Consider the following 18,559-nt stretch of genomic DNA (forward strand, 5'->3'; position numbering starts at 1 on the left):
GAACTTTCTATGTATCTTCATTGACTTATATTTGGATTATGTGAACTTTTCTCTTCATATAACCCTTATTAAAGCTAATAAAATTGTGATTGGTGAATTTATAACATTGACATTTTTTGTATTATGCTACTTTAGAACACAACCAATGCTCCCAACATTACCAACATTGTGAAAATGGCATTGATATTTATCACATTAACCTTTATGCATAATACAAGACAACAAGGACAACGATATTTAAAAAAATCTCTACACCTTTATTGGACAGAATCATGTATATAAAATGAAAAAGATTTTTGAATGGATCAATAAATGTGCTGATTAATATCAGTGAGAAAATGAGAAAACCATTCGAGAATGTGAGTGTGTGTGTATATTAATAATTTATGAGTGAATGAGACTGAATGGAAATGTTTTTACTACATTCTTGATCCATTTACTAAATCACAAAATGCGTTACTCAGGACTAGCAGCAGGATGAACAGAGAGGTGCCTGCGGTCAAAAGGGAAATACAGTTATTCAAACCTCAATAGCAGTCAAACAACAAATTTATGACTTTGAACACTAGCAAATGAAATATTTTGACACTAGTACTACTAGTTTTGCCTTTGAAAATGGGGTCAAATCTACAAAATGAATGAAACATAAGTGTCAGTTCTTTGGAAAAAGCTCAGAACACTAAAGTTCAAGTACATTTTAATTATAGATCTCATGAAATCACACTTACCTGTTATGTGTCCATTATTAGACGACACGCGACCTGAAAAAGACAACACTGTTCATCACTCTAAGCGACTCAGTTCTGTTGTCTGTGACAGTCTGCTTAATGTAAAAGCTTGAAGCCAACAGTGGCACAGATCCTGTCCCTGTATCACAGAGTGTAGTACAGCCAACACGTGCTCACGCACCTTTAATGTGAAACTCAGCAGTGAGGATCCCCCCACTTGGATCCATGTCTGTGGTCAGACTTCTCACAGAGCAGGGACTCTTTAGGAAAGAAAAGAGTCAAAAGCAACAACATCTGGATACAGACCAGCACATTGTGTAAAGTCGGACCACATTCATAAAAAGCAAAAGATTAACTAAAGAAGAACCGTCCAATTTAATTTATCGCTCCTTGTAATCCTCCTCATCATTATCATAAGTTGTTTTGTCGAATTCACAGAACTGGGAGGGGCTTCTCTCACCTCTTCACCTCCTTTAAGGGGTGAAGCAGTAGCCTGTCACTTTTGTGGAGTAAGTAAAACTTCCCTTAGTACTAAAATGTGTGTTATCCTAGATAAGCGCTGGACTCACAGGCAGACAGACAAGTCTCTCTCCATCACAAACGTGGACGTCGCAGTGAAGCCACACGGTGGACACTTTTTCCAGCCTTTGGAAGCGGAAAGAGTTGAACTTGAACATGGAGCGGCTGTCTTTGGCGTTCTCAAAAATAGTCACAGTGTTGTCGAAGGAGCAGCTGTCGGGCAATGATATTAATTATTAGAGTAACCAAAGTGGAATTTATTAAAGCTCATCTTAAAAAGTGCTTAACATTGTATATTTGACTACCTGTTGATGATGAGACTCCACCTCTTCCTGTCCGTCGAGTAAGGGGTAGGAGTGGCCCAGCAGTTGTTTATTACAACTTTGAATCTGAGAGGGAAATGATTATGGATCAGGGATGTATGACATTCTGAAAACCTTTTAAATCAATAGGCTTAAAACGCCGCAGACGTTTGAATATTTGTTGATTTACCTGTTACTTAGGCCTTTTGCCTCAATGCCGATGAAAACTTCCGAACCGATCTCAGAGGTGTCGATCACATAGGGAGCATCCTTGGCATACAGGAACTTGGAATTCTAGAAAACATTTTTAATGTTCCTTCAGCTGATCAGCACACTGGCCGTTGGGCTGATAATGATCTTTGAGCCAAAATGCTAAATGTCTCTGTCATTGTACACGAAATAAATGCATTATTTTGGCATCTGAATTGACTCTTTGCTGCTTTGTTTTTTGTGGGCAAGGACTGAATGTGGGGACCCCCGAAGGGACAAGACAAAATCCATTGATCTTTGGACCTGTTTTTCTTTTGAAAGGTTTTGATTTATACGTATGTGCCTGTCAATCTTTTGTTAGAATTTCACGACCATATTAAATGCGTATGCTTACACAGCACAACTTTATTATACCTGCATTTTTCCAGGCAGCATTCGCTGTACAACACATCTAAAACTATCATAATTGCGATAAGCACGTCGCAAAAGGCTTCCACTGGAGAAAGGGAATCTGTGAGCATCTACTCACCGTGAACACATTCATAGACAACTGTGATCTAAAAGTGCCTAAACTCCCGTTGTTGACATAAACTGTCGCCACTCTGGAAAAAGCAGAGGGTTTAGTAAAAACGCTGCAAGTCATTGTGTTAGAATGAACATATTATCCACACAGTAACTGTGGTTGCCTTGTGTTCTGGACTGATGCTTACCTTTGACTGAAGACTGCATTGTTTACCAGGTAGGCTGCTCGGTACATGCAGCTGAATGTGTAGTTGACTGGCTGGTTCCTGACTGTGAGCGAAGTATCGTTGGACACAATGGAGTTGTAGAAGATGTACTTAGGGTCCTTGCCGGGCATATACTGTGGAGAACAAGAGATATCCGCATCAAAAAGAAGAATAACAACCACCATTTCTTATTCAAGGACTGGTACAGTGCAGATCATTCTGGTCTTGAGATGTCTGCCTGGGTGGTTTGTACCTGGATCCCTCAACAATGGATGGACAGTGAGTAGAACTTAGTTTGTCCAATCACCGAAAAATGGCATCTTAAAAACCACAACAACGTGACACTCAACTCAACAATCATATCGGAGACAATATAACAACATATAATATAATAATAATAACAATAATAATTGTCACTTATTGAAGACGGAAAACTGCATCAAGCCAGTATTGCACTGTACGAGTGTATTGTATAGTTTCAAGAAGACTAAGGTCAGAATGTGAACTATCTGCACTCCAGTCCCCCGAAGACCTCAAATATAACGTCTCTAAAAATGTTTAATCCCATTTTCCACAAGCAGGATAACGCTGTTTCAGAGTCTTCTCCACACTGCCAGAAATAAAGCCCACTGGGACCAAATCTTTCATTTCTGTAGTTAGTCATTGTTGGCTGAGGCTAAATAAAACACTGGAATCAGCCTAACTTTTCACCAAGGACGTGACCTCAGCATCCTGTGCTTTAACGTTGTGTAACAGCAACAAAGAGAGGTGTCTGTAGAGTAAATGTACTGCTTTAATGTGCACTACAAGTACTCCAAGTACTACAAAAGTGAGTGAGAATGTACTTTTCTGACCCTCGGCGTCTCACCTCAGACTGAGTGCCGCAGTACGAGTGGTTTTTGGGCGTTAGGTCTGGGATGATGAAGCGGAAGTAACCCGGGCTGTGAATTCCAGTGTAACAGACACCACCGAGGGACAGCTGGTCAATCTCCCAGCCGTAAGGACACTCTGGGACATTGGCGATGATGGCGTTGGGGAAACAAGACACCATAACGTAGTCTGAAATTTTTAAAAAGTCTTTAGTAGAAACATGTTCTCGTAATTCTTTGCCTGAAACTCACTTGTTACACTTAAATATTACACCATGCAGAATAGAATAGAATAATACTTTATAGATCCTTTGCACGAAATTATTTTGTTACAGCGGCCCACTAGAACAAACAGAAAGATAAAAAGATACACATAAGAACAAAATAGCAGTTTTTTTTTAATGTCATAAAAAACATACTTTATTTAATGTTGCATATATTAAATACTGTGTTTCCATGTTGGGCTTATGTGTCTGTGTATATGAGAGCTGCTTGTCACCTCTGGAAAAAAGAATTGAGTTTAACGTGTTATTTGTGGAGCTATTGTAGACTAATTTGTGACTTTAGGGGTTTGGGAAAAAAAAAAAAGCCTTGCCCTGACAAAGCTATGGTAAGAATTACATCTAGCATTAGTCAAACCCCCAAGTGACTGCTTTAAATTTGTGGGATCTGCAGCACATCCCGTATTTTGGAACGAGCAAATTGGGCACAGGAAGCACCCGCTTACCTGCTTTTTGGGGCGTGCAGGTCCACGCGACAGGCAACAGCATTAAAAGTGCACCGAGAGAGGCCATAGTGTGACGCTGCAGAGAGATTGGAAAATTCTACGATGAGAGATTATGATATGAAAGAAATTCTGCCATAAAAAACACACTCACCTGTAGAGAAAAACACATTTAACTGGTTGGATATCAGAGGACCCTCATGGCTCTTCAACAGGTTACCAGCACCTGTGACTATGCCACTAACATCATGACGGCTTGAGCTGGCATTTTATACTGTCACAGCAAAGGGTAATCAACTTCCCCCCATTCTCCTGTCTCCGCTTTTCCCACTGGCAGCACGGATTTAAGAGCTCTATTGTGGTGCTGCTCACAAAAGCTCTCTGTGCTGCTCAGACATTGACTTTCAAATGACCAGCATCTCACAGGATTAGGGCTTTGATTTGTCCCGGAGATGGTCATCCAGGGCATCTTTCATTTTACACAGTGAATACAATATAATCGTGACTGTACTTCATATATAATGAGCATCAACATTGTAAAAGACGGGACAGAAATATCAGGCTCACAGACTGTCAGATTGTCTAACATGACTACTTTGCCTACAAAGCTTGGAAAAAGGCTTTTTTTTTTTTTTCGAATTCAAATAAACAATTTTAATTAATTTAATTCTGGAGAGAGGGTCTGTTTAAAATTCATTGAGCTTTATATTACGCTGCCATACTGACCTATCAGTAACTACAATAACAATGATAATTAAACCCGAGGACACTAGTGTGCAGAGTAGCACTGGTTAGATAACACTAAAGCATTTGAGAAGTAAGAAGTATTTTTTGGATTCTGTAGGCGGCAAAATTATCAACACCTTCTTTTTACATCAGTAAAAATTCGGAGGACTTGCTTCTTTATCCCGCGGCTCCCAAATGAGGCATAGGAGGCAGAAAAAACTGTGCAACCTGATCCGCCTGCTCGCTTTTGACCACATTCATGCTCAGGGAGCTCTCCACTGAGGGTGGGTGACTAAACCAAACCCAACGGGACATGCTGAGACGTGGACATCTGGGTTTGGGTTAGGGCCCATAGTGGCCACTGTATGTTGCCTCCAGTGAAGTGGATGACAACTACCCATTTTATCAGAGGCATAAAACAACACACACCCTCAGTTGCATTGGGCTTGGGTCTGGTTTGACAGCTCCATTTATACTCTACCTTACCAGAGGATTGCAAAAAGGGTTGCTAAGTGTTTATGCAAGGATGTGCAGCCCAGTGTTTCACGACATGGTTTTTCAGAATAGTGACAAAAGTGCAGGCAATTATATCACACAAAAATATCAAGACCTATACTGCAGCTGTATGATGCCACAGTGAATATATAGATTGACAATTCAAGATTATTATAAGGGTCACATGCCAGACATCCTCTTGGTTCTGAAGGATGAGATCTAATGTGTTAAATAATGAGCTCTGAAAGTGCACGTTGGCTTATATTTGCCTGCCTTTGCACAGAACCCTACAAGCTGCTTCCACCGTTTCACATTCAGCGTCACCCATATTAAGACATGAGAGTGGTATCATTGTTTTCCTCCAACCCTCTGCCACAAAGCGAAGAAGCATATTTATTTTATTTAAAACAGCAATCATTAAACAGTAACTAAGCAGGAAATGTCTTTACATGCAGTACGACAGAAGACATATGTAAAAGTTTAAGAGCAGGCCTGAGGCAGACAGATGAGCACACAATCCTGCTCTGTCTCTTTGTCAGCGAGGACAAAATGTTCGGGAACACAAAACCATTCAAGGAGCTAAACAGTGCAAACAGACGCATATGGATACCTTCAAAAGGTGATGGCAGCTCAGATAAGCGTGGGCAAAAAATAGCAACTAGTGTTCTTAAGCTGAGATGATTGGCCTCTGTTTCGCAGCATTCACCAATGTAGTGTTTCTCACAGTCTTGAGCTATTGGATATCAGCCTTTCATGTGTGTTTGCAACGTGTCTTCTCATTGGCCTTTTTACGTCCTTAAATAGAAGCTTATATCATTGTTTCCTGTAGGTTTTGGGTGGTGACTGAATTTAATTCCGATGAGAATGCAGTTGAGAGCTTCTCATTTTTCTGATCTCAATCAAATTTGCCAATAAAATTGAGAGGGTGGTAATTCACTCTGCACAAAAGTCGCCCAAATTAGACGTGTAGCTAAGACACTTCAAATCTTTCTTCATATTAACATAAAGTTCACAGCATCAAATGCCTCAGGGCAAAGGACTTAATGAGAAGAGCTGTAAAATGATAGCAAAGAGGTCACCAGTGTCCTCCACAGAAACCTTCAAATCACCCAGCAACTGGAGAGACAAACTGCAGACAATTAACATCTGAATGCAGCAACAGGGGAATTGGTAAGAACTAGTCCCGGGCAGATACCAATCTAAGAATGGGTCAGGGGACAGCTAGCGTTACAGCATCTGGTGATGCTAACAATCAGGAGGCCAAAGAGTCCAGCAGTTTATATAACGGCAGGGTGCAATCCAAGCAACGTGCTCAGAGAGGGACAGAGTCAGTCTGTATAGTCCCCCTGGAGCTTTAAAGACACACTACACCCTCAAAGATTTACTCCAGCAGAACTTTACGGCAACTTAAGTTTGTATCGTGCAGAACAGAAACCGCGGTCAAGTCATATTTTTTATCTTAACAATGTGCCCCCCAACTCTCCATTAAGTGTAGGGCATATTTTCAAAACAGGTTTTTTACTCATATATAATGTTGAGCCTTATTTATGGGGGAAATCCATACCCCCCCCCAAAATCAGACAGTGGACACGCTATGCAAGGACACGTGGGTCCCTGTGTAAATCTATGCTTCCTAACATCCTTTTTGTGTTCACCACAAGAGAGGAATCAGTTAGAAAATAGAAAAAAAGGGGGAAAAAAAACCGACCTTTTAATTCTTTAAATCGAATAGAAATTTATAGATGTAATCAAATATCACTAAATACAAAGATCTGTAGTAGACATTGTTGAGCCCAGTCACATACAGTAGTGCTTTTGTCAAAATGTACAAAATGAAATTAAAAAACGTGCTGTGGCGAGTAATGCAAGACATATGAAAATACAGTTATTTACACTAAATCATATACAACTTATTTACATGAGGAGCTTTGGTATTAAGCCATGACGTCAAGGATTAGGTGCTTGGCAGGTCCAGCTAGTTCGTTCTGGCTGGTAAATGAAATCCCTCCTGAAACACAAGCAAACTTGCGTTAATTCATTGGAATCATTTATAATCAAAACTGACAAATCAAACATTTTTTTAGTTGGACTTCCAGCCGCGACTTGCTCCTCCGTTTGACAACAGCAGACGCTCTTCAGGAGTTCTTCTTCTTCTTCAAGGTGCATTTTGCCAATGTGAGCACACTAGTATAGATTCACTACACAATACAAGTGGACTGACACAACCGTATGTCATTTGGCTTTAATAGTGATAATAATTGGGGCCTTTGGGGATCTAGGGTTTATTGGCGACGCACCTTTGGTGGTGGAATTGTGAGTAAATCCTTTGCAATGAAAACTAACTTAGTGTACTGCACTTACTCTCTGTGGGGCGAAGCATTGTTTTCCCGGCAAAGTAGCCCCTCCCCACATGGACAAATCTGATTTATGCTGAATGCCAGGCCGCCATCCGGAATGTAGCAGCTTTCACCACGGATCAGGCGTCTCTTGCACACCTGCTCACCGTGGTGCCGTGCACAGCACATGGATGTCCCACAGTCCCTGTCAACTTTGCACCTGGCGCCTGAATGAAGGAGGAGGTAGAGTCACTTAAGGTCATCATATTTTATCCTTCAATTGATAAAGACAGATTGACGATGGCCCCTACGTTTAAACTTCAATGTGAGAAAGAAAAAACTTTCCTTCTGCTCTTTCTTGCACTTGCATCTCATGAAACAGAAACATTTCTGATAGGACTTTTCTTTGATGTTTTCTCCTTGACTTCGATTTTTGTTTGCCTCGTACCTCACGTGGAAGTCGCTTTGAATCAAAGAGCCCGTCAAATCACTAAATGTAAATCTAAAATGCAAATACTCTTCACAGATAAGTGTTTAATATATCCAGTGTTGAACTCCTACCCTCTTGTCCATTGGGGATGCTGCGGTGACACTTCCCAAACATGCAACTGAGTCCGCGGACACACTGGGCGTCCCTCCTACAGTAGTGGCCTTCCCCTCTCAGAGGTACACACAAACCAAAGTGACGGTCACAAGAGAAACCACGCCCACAAGCCTTGTCATGGTCGCACACAGCCTGCAAAAAAGAGGGGGCTTGTATCAAAATTTAAACTAAAAACTCAGTTGTCTTGTGTCCCGTAAAAGTATTCTTCCAAGCTCAAGAAAGAATATTTTAGTACACAAATGTATTGTATTCAAAAATAGCATCCAGTAACTTACCGTAGCTGGTTTGGCAACAGGAAGACTTTCTCTGAGCGCGTTTGCTCCTTCTTTGGGAGGGCTGTGAGGCATGTTGAGCATCCAGGCCCAGATACGAGCTTCAGTGTACAAGAAGCACAGAAAGAGGTAGAGCATCCACAAGTTCCCCAACATATTGAAATTACAAAAAAAAAAAAAAAAAACCCAGATAAAATCAAAGCGAGAGAAACTGGAAACAACCAACTCAAAACAAAGCGACTTAAAAAGGAAGAAGAGTCGTTTGTATATGAATCGAATTCAAAGCTCCCAGAAAATGTGTAGAAAGTCAAGGCTCATGGAATCTATGCAGTGACAGTATGTGGCTCCTCTTCCTGCATGACATTTATAGGTCAGCGGGCTTTCACTTCCCCCCACCAGGCTGTTTGTCCAAGCAACAGGGTAGGAGGAGACAATTAGTTGTTAGTAGATTATCAGAATTGCCTTGGCCAACCCCCCACAGCCAGAAAATAGTGGCAAAGTGACCAGTCGGGAAGCGGGGAGAAAGGGAAAGAGGTGAGATGGGGCTGGGAGGTGATGGGCTGATGAGAGCTCCTCACAGCAGAACCGGAGCAAGCGTGTGGTTCTCTCTGCCAGGCAAACTTACGATGACAACAAAAGGAGACTAATGTATGACGTGATTCGCTGGTCAGTGAGCGACAGGTCAAAACCACTGAGGGTCCCGGCCCCCTAACACTGGGCAAACACTTCTGGCCCCGGACTCAACGGCCACGTTGACCCCTACCTTATCCCACTTCAGACCCCACGCTGAGAGCAATTTGCTGAAATGCACCCTGCAGACGACCCCATGGTCTCATTAAATTTAATTACCATCAGTCATCAGGGAGATAAGGAGGGGGAGGGGGGGACAAGCTGCTCAAAGGAAAAAACTTTCCAAAAGAGAACGCGAGCATGTATCCCACCAGAAATAACCCACACAGTTTGTCACACAGATTCCTTTGAGTCAAAACTGTAGTTTTTTTTTTTTTTTTTTTATTGCTGATGACCTAACGTGGAGCATCAACACGTCAGAGACAGTGAAGAAGCTTAAACAGAGACTTAATTTCTTCAGATCGCTGCAGAAAAGCCACCCGGAGGCCAAACTACTGATGACTTTCTATCACTCCGCAATAGACAGCATGCAGCCGTACAGCAGCAGACAGGAAGGCACAGGAAATCATTGGCTGCCCCCTGCTTCCCCCGGAAGACACTGCCAACCTCTGCCCAGTCTCTTTAACAGGGGCATCCGGAGTCGCACAAACCCACTTAACGGACTACTAGACTCTTAAACTTGAAAGAGTGATTTTAAATGGTGCCATGCGTGTGTGTTCCTCCCTTTTATTCTGTTTTGAAGAGTGTGTGACCTGCGTGTGACACTTTTAACTTGTATTTAAAAGTGCACTGATGGGAGCTGCTCCACTGAATTTCTGTGTGCAGTGACAATAAAAGTCTTTATGATTGTTGCTTTTTGAATGTATTTGATTGTTTTGTTATCTCACGTTTAAGTTCAGCTTCGGATAACGAAGCTTTGTTATACTCAGTTAGATCAGGTTCCATTTATAGTTGCTATGTTTTACATTTCCGAAAGTTTCCAAATGAAAGAATCCTTCAGTGTGTTTCCATTCCTCAGAAGTTCATTCACACCGGTTTAGGCCCAAACATTACCCATAAACCCTAAAGGCCTAATGTTGTCAGCTTGCAGTGTCAAGGCCTAAATACTTAATTATTGCTGCAGCCAGCAAATTAAAAGAAATTTCTACTATTACGTGGTTTTAAAGATTTTCCTTAATAGTACAATGGAAAGCGCTTTGGCCAAGCTGGGTGTTTTTTAAATATATAAATAAAGTGGACTGGATTGGAATATTCTATGCAGCTGTTGCTCCACTCCATGTTTCCTTAGCACTCTGAGATGCCTGGGTAATTGCTAGTCATTTACATATTGTCAATGGCAAACAGGAGATATTGCAGCGTCTGCAGCCATCTCAGCTCCAGGTAGTTAAGTCCTTATCAAAGCAAACTAGCGCAGACTAATGACGTAATTGATGGTCACAATAGCAACAACTGGATCAATTAGCAATATGTAAGTAAGTATTGTATCGTGATTATGCAAACCGAGCACTGTAATTACTGTGATTCACGTGTACTGAGCTGTGCTGTGAGGACGTCTTAACGAGATAATGGGAATATATTGTGATGCAAACAGTAACAACGATGTATTTAATGTAAAACTTGCCGTCTTAGTCAGATTTATGAGCTCCAGTCTTTTTCTCCCTGTGTTGTCCCAGTGTACTGTAAGAATGACGGCTAACACTCCAACTCCCAGTCGCATTCCTCTCAATTTATATTATTGCTCCACGTCCACACTCACAGCAAGATACTCCCCCCACCCCTTTTTATTTACCCAGTGCCAGCAGCTGATACCTGGCTCCAATCAGTCCTTGCCATGGCCTCCTAGTGTTGATGACTCTACTAATGACGTTCATAATGAACGCGCTTGCTGTCACAATCAACATTGCTGTGGGTCTTGCAATTAGTGGCTAACAAAAACAAGGGGCAGGGTGATGTTAGTCCATTGTAATGGACCTCGACCCCCCATAGGGAGCTCTGAATGGTAGAGGGCATGAGGACCATAAAAACAAAAGCACATTCAGTGCAAGAATGGAGGAACACAGTGTGTTCGGGGCATTGGAGAACAATGAGGTTTCAATATGCTGCCTTTCAGTATTATTGTGCTGCACAGTCTATGTCTGCTTTTGTTGCTGGGAGAGAAAGAAACCCCGCAAGTGGCAACAGAGTTTACAGTAATGGCCTTGAGACTGACTGCAGCCTTGTAATTCAGTGGGAACGTCAACGCGCGGCGTTTTCACATTGACTCACACCCAAAGCTCAAACCTAAACTTAAGTCACACTTTATAACAAGGTGCTATAAATGCCTCAAAGCCATTTCCTGGTGTTAGCGGGCAGACATTCCGCACCTTCCACGGGGTGTAGATCACTCCCCATGAAGTGCAATGAGGGGTGAAATAAAGCCAGTAATGTTACCGGAAAGAAACCAGCACCATCACAGAATCTGACGGTTGTTGTTCTTCATTTAGAGGTGGCCTTCACGTGCACTAACACGAGCTGGTGACCTCATTCTAACCAGGGCAAATATTACAAAACCAGGGGAAGCCGTACAAAAGCTTTAGCATAATACTGTTTTTGTTTTTTTTATTCCTGTCAGCCATTCTTGGTTCAGAACAGGTTCGTCCTGAAAACAAGCATCAGTTCGTCAGAGACCTGACACTGGACTCTGCCCACCTTCACCTCTTGGGCCTCCTTGCACCAGTCTGCCCATAAACGCTCTCTCTCCTCTGTCTCTTCTCAGACCTGCAGCCTCCTTTTCTGTGTCTTTCTCACTTTCCATCAGTCTCTGCCCTTTGTTCTCACCCGCTCTCCCTGTTTTCCCCACTTTTGTTTTGTAGTCCCTCAGTCCTACTTCCCGTCTGTAGTTACGTCCCTCACTTTACTCACCTCATCGACCCTGATTGTTTGTACCTGTGCCCCCGTCTACTTTAACCCTCTCTTGGAGTCACTCCCTGCCGGATCCTTGTCAGAACTCCCGTGACCTGGGTCTCCTGTTCTGTACCCAGCTATCCCACACACCTTTTCATCGACTCTTTGTGTATTGGATTCATTGGGAGTTGGTTTCGGGCTGTGGTTTAGGTCATTTCATGGTTCATTTGTTTTTGGGTGTTTTTTTTTTTACTATTCCGTCTGTTCCGTTCCGCTAGTTTGCTTCGCGTTCACCCTCACTACATCTTTACGCGTAGCTCCTGACTTCTTTCTGCCTTCATGGTTAGTTGCTGTTTAATCTGTTGTTGTATGTTAGACTACTAGTTTGCTTCACTCTGGTGAATTCGTTCAGTCCAGCTCATGTTTACATCATTTAATTGGTCAATTCTGTTCACGCCGCTGTGTTTTTGGTTTAGTTAACCTACTGAGTTCCCACCGCTAAGCTATTTCTCTTACATTTTTTCTGGAACTAAGCCTCATGGCCAAAATAAAAATGGCCTTGTCTCAAATGTAGTTGTTAGCAGAAATAAGGGGCAATTTATTGTTAAGTGTCTTTTAACAAGTAGTAGTTATTAAATATATGGGACTTTCTTCCTGAGGGTTAATCAAGATGGCAGATAGCAGTTACATGTGTCAACAAGTAGCTGGAATCATGAGCTGATAAAGGACAAATGTGGACACTTGCTCTAAGGTCCCCAACCGTTGGGTAACTTCACCTTAAATCCAGATTATACTGTATAAGACCAACCGTCACAAAGTAAAACATTTCTCTCTTTATATTAGCTTAAAGCAAACTTCTGTAACACATCTGTCAGGAACGATGCAGTAATGTCTCCTTGTGTCATTATTGGTGTGAGGTAACTTTATATTCAGCGTCAGAACCTTTGTGAATCAGCCTGCTTTGCAGAACTACAGACTTCTTCTGAAAACTGTAATAATACTGTGGCTCTGATGTGTTTCAAAGGGAGACCGTGTCCCCAAACACTCCCCGGGAAACCCCCTCACCACAATGCCCTGTTAGTTTCCAATAATGATATTAAGTCTCTCTCGCTGATTCATAACCAGCTCAATCCTTTTTTTGGCAAAGACCCTTCGTGCTAAAATCATTTGTTTTGGGGCCACAACAACATACGTACACTTACCTCATCATTGAAAATAACCTAAAATAAACCAAACCTGTATTTTTTTTTGACCTCAGATGTTTGACCTGCATTTCTGGTAAGGTTTATATAATCTTCTTAATAACCTGTTTCCAACTGGAACAAGACAGAAGAAGACAGAGTGCGACTCCCTCTGTAATGGGAAACAGCCCTCTGTGCTATTTTTTTTGTTTGTTTTTTTTTGTTTTTTTGAGGAAAAGAAGAAGAGGGAAAGAGGAAAATGTGGAGCAGGGGTCACAAATCAGGCAATTTATTATAATTATTATTTATTACAATTAGGGCAAATATCCAGCAAAGAGTCTACTGGTTGATCAAATGTATGGGACCATGGCAGAAATTGTACTTTGGGTGGATGGGATGGGCCTGTTCTTTCCATCCTTATCATCCCATCTGTTTTCTGGCCTCTTAATGGTTTTGATTATGGATGTTTGCTGTTCAGCATTTTGGCAGTCCAGTTCAAAGAGAATTAATATCCTCCCCCCTTAATACAATTTGACAATATTTCTTCCATTCTGGATTAAATCCCATTGCTGTTGATGAATCATATCTGGTAACTTGGGTAACAGGGTTTGTAGCTTCTATTGTTGACTTCCCAAGCTTGTTTTTTTATATAAAAGGCCTTGTTCTATCCACATGTGAGTGACAATTAGGGAAATGTGCACTAGAAACATGGCGACTTGTTGACAGCCAGAAGAGGTGCTTTCTGTTTGTTGTGTTTGCCTGAACAACAGAGAACGGCCAAAAAAGATCAATGATAAAATACAGATTTACTGTGTGAACAGTTGAACTTGCAAAATTTGATGTTGATTTTACAGGACATCATCTTCCACTCCTAATGTTACGACAGAGATTTTACCTGGTTAAATAAAAGTTCATTTAGGGCTGTGCCATATCATATATATCGTTTCCCCCAATGACAATAATCTGCCATATCATGACAACGACTTTATAACCGATTGATCATGTGTTTGGAGGCATCTCACACAAGCCTGCTAACAGAGCAACACCTTAGCAGAGCCTGAGGAAGAGTTTGTTCTTTTTGTCCTTTCGGCTTGTCCCGTGAGTTCAGGGTCGCTACAGCGGATCATTGTCCGCATGTTGATTTGGCACAGTTTTTACACCGGATGTCCTTCCTGACGCAACCCTCCCCTATTTCTACCGGGCTTGGACCAGCACAGCTGCACAGCTGGGGATGGGAAAGGTTCAGCGTCTTGCCCAGAGACACTTCGACATATAGCCAGGACCGGGGATCGAACCACTGACCCTGTGACCACTGACCATGACTATTGACAATTATCTATATCAATTTGTATATATATAAAAAAAAAGAAACCACAGGCCTGGTTTAAATAAATAAAATACAATTTAAACATGACGAGACACAAACACAGAAATCATGACTTGGCCCTAAATGTTGTTCCAAAACCATCATTTAAATCATCTTCATACTTAAAACAAATAATACTTCTCCATCTTGGCTTCTGCACATGACCACGAGTGTTTACTCTGCTGCTTTGTGGACACAGTGTACAGCCCATAATTAATAGGTACTGTACAGTATGTACAAAATGCACGTGATTTATGTCCAGCCACCCAGTGTATTATAAACAGAATAAATACAGCACATCCGAGGCTTCACCCACGTAAACAGAAATGGCAACAGAAACGCGAGGCTATACCATCATTTGAATATAGAATCTTATCGGTGTTTGTGCATCCAAACACCAACTGTCTTGGAGAGATGGAAACTGTGCTCTTGTCACAGTGCCAAAAGTGTCACCAAGGCCTAAAACAACCAGTCAACAACAGTCAGCCCACCACAAATGTTTTGCACATTACAAAGGTGATGTTCAAAACAGAATCAGGGGGAAATTCTCAGATTTAGCAAAGCTGTCAATGTCTCAAAAACAGTGAGTCAGTACTTTTAATGAATTTCTCACATCCGTTGGCAAACTGAACAGTCTTTAAAAGTAGTCATTTGGAACAATTCAGACTCATAAAAAAGTTTCATTCGCTGCTTTGAGCTCATTGTGAGTGCTTGTGCACTAAAGCATAGAAAACAAACAGTACTTGTTATCATTGTCTGTTGGATCCCGTTCAGTCGGACCCAGCAGATCAGCTCTAGCACTGTGGGTTTTTTTCCCATTTTCTTGCAAATTCACAAATTTAGTAGCGATGCCAGGCTTGCTTCTTTCACTCATAGGGCTGCAGTTTTCTTAAAATAAAAATCACTTCAGAGTCACACATACAAGCATTTTTTTTGTCAGCTCCCTCGATTACTAACCATAATTTATTCCGTCCGATATTTCGCTGACATTTTTGATTGTTGGAGCCTAAAAGGTCGGATTTTGCTACAGCTTTTTTAAATTCCAAGTTCAAGCAGAACACACTGAGGAGTTTAAGTTTAAGTTTAAGTAGTTTTTGCATTAAATTTTGCAAAATTCCTAGAGGGATTCATAACGTAAACTCACACTGAATCACAAATTTAGAGCTGTGGGCCTTATGAAGCTGTGGATACACAAATGCACCAGCACCATATTGTCATCTGTCGGGTTATTACGATGCACTTTGTCACCAATCAGAAATCATTAACCGCTTTCTCCCTCTGCGGTGTTGAAGTTGTGGGTTTTCGTGTCCTTGCAGCCATTGTAGATGAACATCATTGCGAACGTATTTCCCATACATTCAATGTAAACGGTAAAGCTCAACAGAAATACTTAAGCAAGTTTCAAACATTGAGTTTACTGTCTGGGGTATAATGTTCTGGAAAAACACATCACACTGGTTTACACTACCTAAACAATTTAATAGTTTTACTCAAAGGTTTCGAGGTTAATTTCATTAAAAGTTATAGTATATATTACTGTCTATTTTCAAGTAAATGCAACAAGTGCACATTTGCAGTGCAGAGTTGAGCTAATGCCATTAATGACAATGATGACGTTACCACGCACGTATCTGCTGTCAGCAGTTGATGTCACTGATTTTGTACTGATAACAGGTGCAACATGGGAGGTGCATAAAAGGCTGTCTGACACAAATTTTTTCACTTGCCTTGAAAAAGACCAGGGTCCAGATGTTTAAAGAAAATTTGTCTATAAAGCGAAAACATGCATATGGGCTGCCATAAATAAACTGGTATGTATAAACACAGGATATGCGGGAATAAAATGTGCACACACCGCATACTTCAGACCATGTGTGCACACAGTTTAGTCTACAGGCTGCGTGAATTAATTGATCAGCTGCTAAACAAAAATTAGACACAATTTCATAACAGAATATTGTTGCTTGTAGCTGCTTTGTCGATATTCCCGATCGAATCGACATTACACTCGAATGTGCATTTAAAAGCTTCATTTGAAATCATTGATGGCGGACTGTTTATTTACAGAAACCGTTTTGGGCTGTTTTAGCATTTGTGTAATTAACTAGAGCATTTTGCAAATATAAATAATTATTTGTGTTCTGAGTTCGTCTGAGACCAGTGAAGTTAGCAGAGCCGAAAATGCAGTTTCTGGAGCAACCCCTTGTCTCTCAGCCAAGCTTCTCTGGCTGCAGGCAGAGAGGGAGCAGACAGCTCCGCTAAAGTCAAAATGAATCCCCAACTCCAATCAACAACATCAGTGCTTATTCAAGTACATGTGAGTAAAACGCTCAGTGAGCTTACGACCAATGGGAGAAAATTATTAAAACCGCTGAATAAACGTGAAGAACAACAAAAAAATTTCAGCCGTTCAACCAGGTCGTCGATCTCCACTCAACACGTTGTCGCGATTTGGGAGGTGGTGAATGTTCGAGGCCTCCGTGAGTCTCTTCCACCTACTGTTACCCATAACCCCCTTCTCTGCGTAGGTCCAGGTAGAAATGAAGCTTGTGCATGACTGAGACGTCTAAAGCAGAACAAACAGATTTAGACATTAATCTACAAAGGAGGTGAATGAATTAGGGAGGCTTGATGTACTTTGTTAATACTGACTTACTCGTCTCTGTCGTTAGCCTTTTTGTCGTACCCTACTTTGTCACAGGCTTTTTTAGGTAGGTGTGTGCTAGATGAGGGAACTGTTTAAATTAAGGCTAAATTCAAAAAAGAAGGCATCCACCCACCACACGCCTTACATAACACTTGGTAGCTATATTTATCCGGTTGACATCCTTTTGCCTGTTTCTGTGTGTAAACATACTTTGGTTCTGCATGCACCTGTGTTTTCAGGTACTGAGTAATTTAAAGTCTGAAACACAGACTGTCTCAGCAGAGAAGCTATAAAAATACATGTTCTCATCTGCAGCAGATGTGCAAGACTTCCACGAGGCCTGTTTCTTGTCGACGAAGCACCACATGTCCTCCGTGGAATGTCAAAATATGGAAAATAACCTTGTGGGGCTCAAAACACATCGCTTACTGTAAATAACTATGTCTATTCAAATAGTGAAATGCCTACTGGCATTTCTTCATCACATCCCACAAAGAGATTCATAATCAAAACCATAACAACAGAAAGCTGCAAATATTAAAAACATAGGCTATTATTTGGTATTTTTCTCTTTGTTAACAAATCCAATGAAGAGATTGAAAAAACCCCAACAAAGACTTGATCCTGATCATCTTGATCTACATTGTGGTTCATTTTGAGTTAATCCTATGTCCTGCTGCCGGAAATACTCACTGAACGTGCGTTAACCACGTCCTAAACAAATGCATGTGCTTCAGTTTGAGTAATTGTTTAAAACTACATTGCGCAGCTGTTCTAAAAGTTTCATGTCTTCAGCAGGAACAAATGTTCATTTGTGAACATTTACAGTCATGTCCAAAAGTTAGTAACACTACTTGACCATTTTTGCTACGTCTGATGATAAAAGTAATGTCTGAATGTGCAACATTAATATGTAGTAATAAATTCTAATACAATAACAATGTACATTCAACCATGCACTTATAGGACGAAAGCAACAATAAAAATTCTTGAAGATTACATTTCTCATGATCCACTCAGTGATTTATTGACTAGGTCTTTCATGACTTCTAAATACAAAGCTGCTGGTGTCTGGATCAATGTTCCTTCAATTAATTTAATATGTACAAACAGGAAATCATACTAAAACTCGGAATTATGTTTTAATACTCAGCTGAGTCCACGGATAAGGGAAGCAGTAACAAAACATGAAACCTGCGTTCGGTTAGAAAGAAAAAAAGGAAAACGTACAAATGACATTGTCAAGCATTCAGCTTTCACATTTGTTTTGGTTCAACATGCTTCCACATGGGGGAGACATGCTCCTCCCAATTCCAGCCCCCTTTCCTGTGTGGATGGA

The 18,559-nt window shown here is 41.1% G+C and overlaps 2 protein-coding genes across 6 annotated transcripts; both read right to left on the reverse strand.

Annotated features, from left to right (window-relative positions):
• Positions 1-254: 254 nt before the first annotated feature.
• Positions 255-7,796, reverse strand: tectb (tectorin beta). 5 transcript variants are annotated; one of them, XM_067489252.1, is made up of 12 exons: positions 7,663-7,796; positions 7,220-7,309; positions 4,084-4,159; positions 3,356-3,546; positions 2,470-2,621; positions 2,289-2,391; positions 1,740-1,843; positions 1,553-1,636; positions 1,298-1,460; positions 910-988; positions 729-761; positions 255-493 (listed from the first exon to the last, which is right to left on the reverse strand). In XM_067489252.1, exons 3-12 carry the CDS (start codon positions 4,148-4,150, stop codon positions 420-422), a joined length of 1,050 nt encoding a protein of 349 aa, XP_067345353.1. In that variant the 5' UTR covers positions 4,151-4,159; positions 7,220-7,309; positions 7,663-7,796; the 3' UTR covers positions 255-419. The 5 variants fall into 5 exon arrangements, with proteins under 5 accessions (XP_067345353.1, XP_067345356.1, XP_067345355.1 ...); XM_067489255.1 differs by lacking the exons at positions 7,220-7,309; positions 7,663-7,796 and adding exons at positions 3,656-3,698; positions 4,235-5,005; XM_067489254.1 differs by lacking the exons at positions 7,220-7,309; positions 7,663-7,796 and adding an exon at positions 4,235-5,067 and having other exon boundaries at positions 3,356-3,495.
• Positions 7,659-14,467, reverse strand: LOC137106168 (dickkopf-related protein 3-like). Its single transcript, XM_067489256.1, has 3 exons — positions 8,517-14,467; positions 8,199-8,373; positions 7,659-7,864 (listed from the first exon to the last, which is right to left on the reverse strand). The coding sequence occupies exons 1-3, from the start codon at positions 8,667-8,669 to the stop codon at positions 7,659-7,661; spliced, it is 534 nt and encodes a 177-aa protein (XP_067345357.1). The 5' UTR covers positions 8,670-14,467.
• Between the last annotated feature and the right edge of the window lie 4,092 nt (positions 14,468-18,559).

Source organism: Channa argus, chromosome 20 (genome assembly GCF_033026475.1).
Source record: "Channa argus isolate prfri chromosome 20, Channa argus male v1.0, whole genome shotgun sequence".
Classification (NCBI taxonomy): Eukaryota; Metazoa; Chordata; class Actinopteri; order Anabantiformes; family Channidae; genus Channa; species Channa argus.

Bases quoted from the DNA above. Each gene is read 5' to 3' on its own strand.
- LOC137106168 (XM_067489256.1), bottom strand. From the start codon at position 8,669: ATGTTGGGGAACTTGTGGATGCTCTACCTCTTTCTGTGCTTCTTGTAC. The intron at 8,374-8,516 runs GTAAGTTACTGG...TCTTTTTTGCAG, and splicing joins CTGTTGCCAAACCAGCTACG to GCTGTGTGCGACCATGACAA. The intron at 7,865-8,198 runs GTAGGAGTTCAA...TCCTTCATTCAG, and splicing joins CATCCCCAATGGACAAGAGG to GCGCCAGGTGCAAAGTTGAC.
- tectb (XM_067489251.1), bottom strand. The intron at 2,392-2,469 runs GTAAGCATCAGT...AATGACTTGCAG, and splicing joins AATGCAGTCTTCAGTCAAAG to CGTTTTTACTAAACCCTCTG. The intron at 494-728 runs GTAAGTGTGATT...TTTTGACCGCAG, and splicing joins TAATAATGGACACATAACAG to GCACCTCTCTGTTCATCCTG.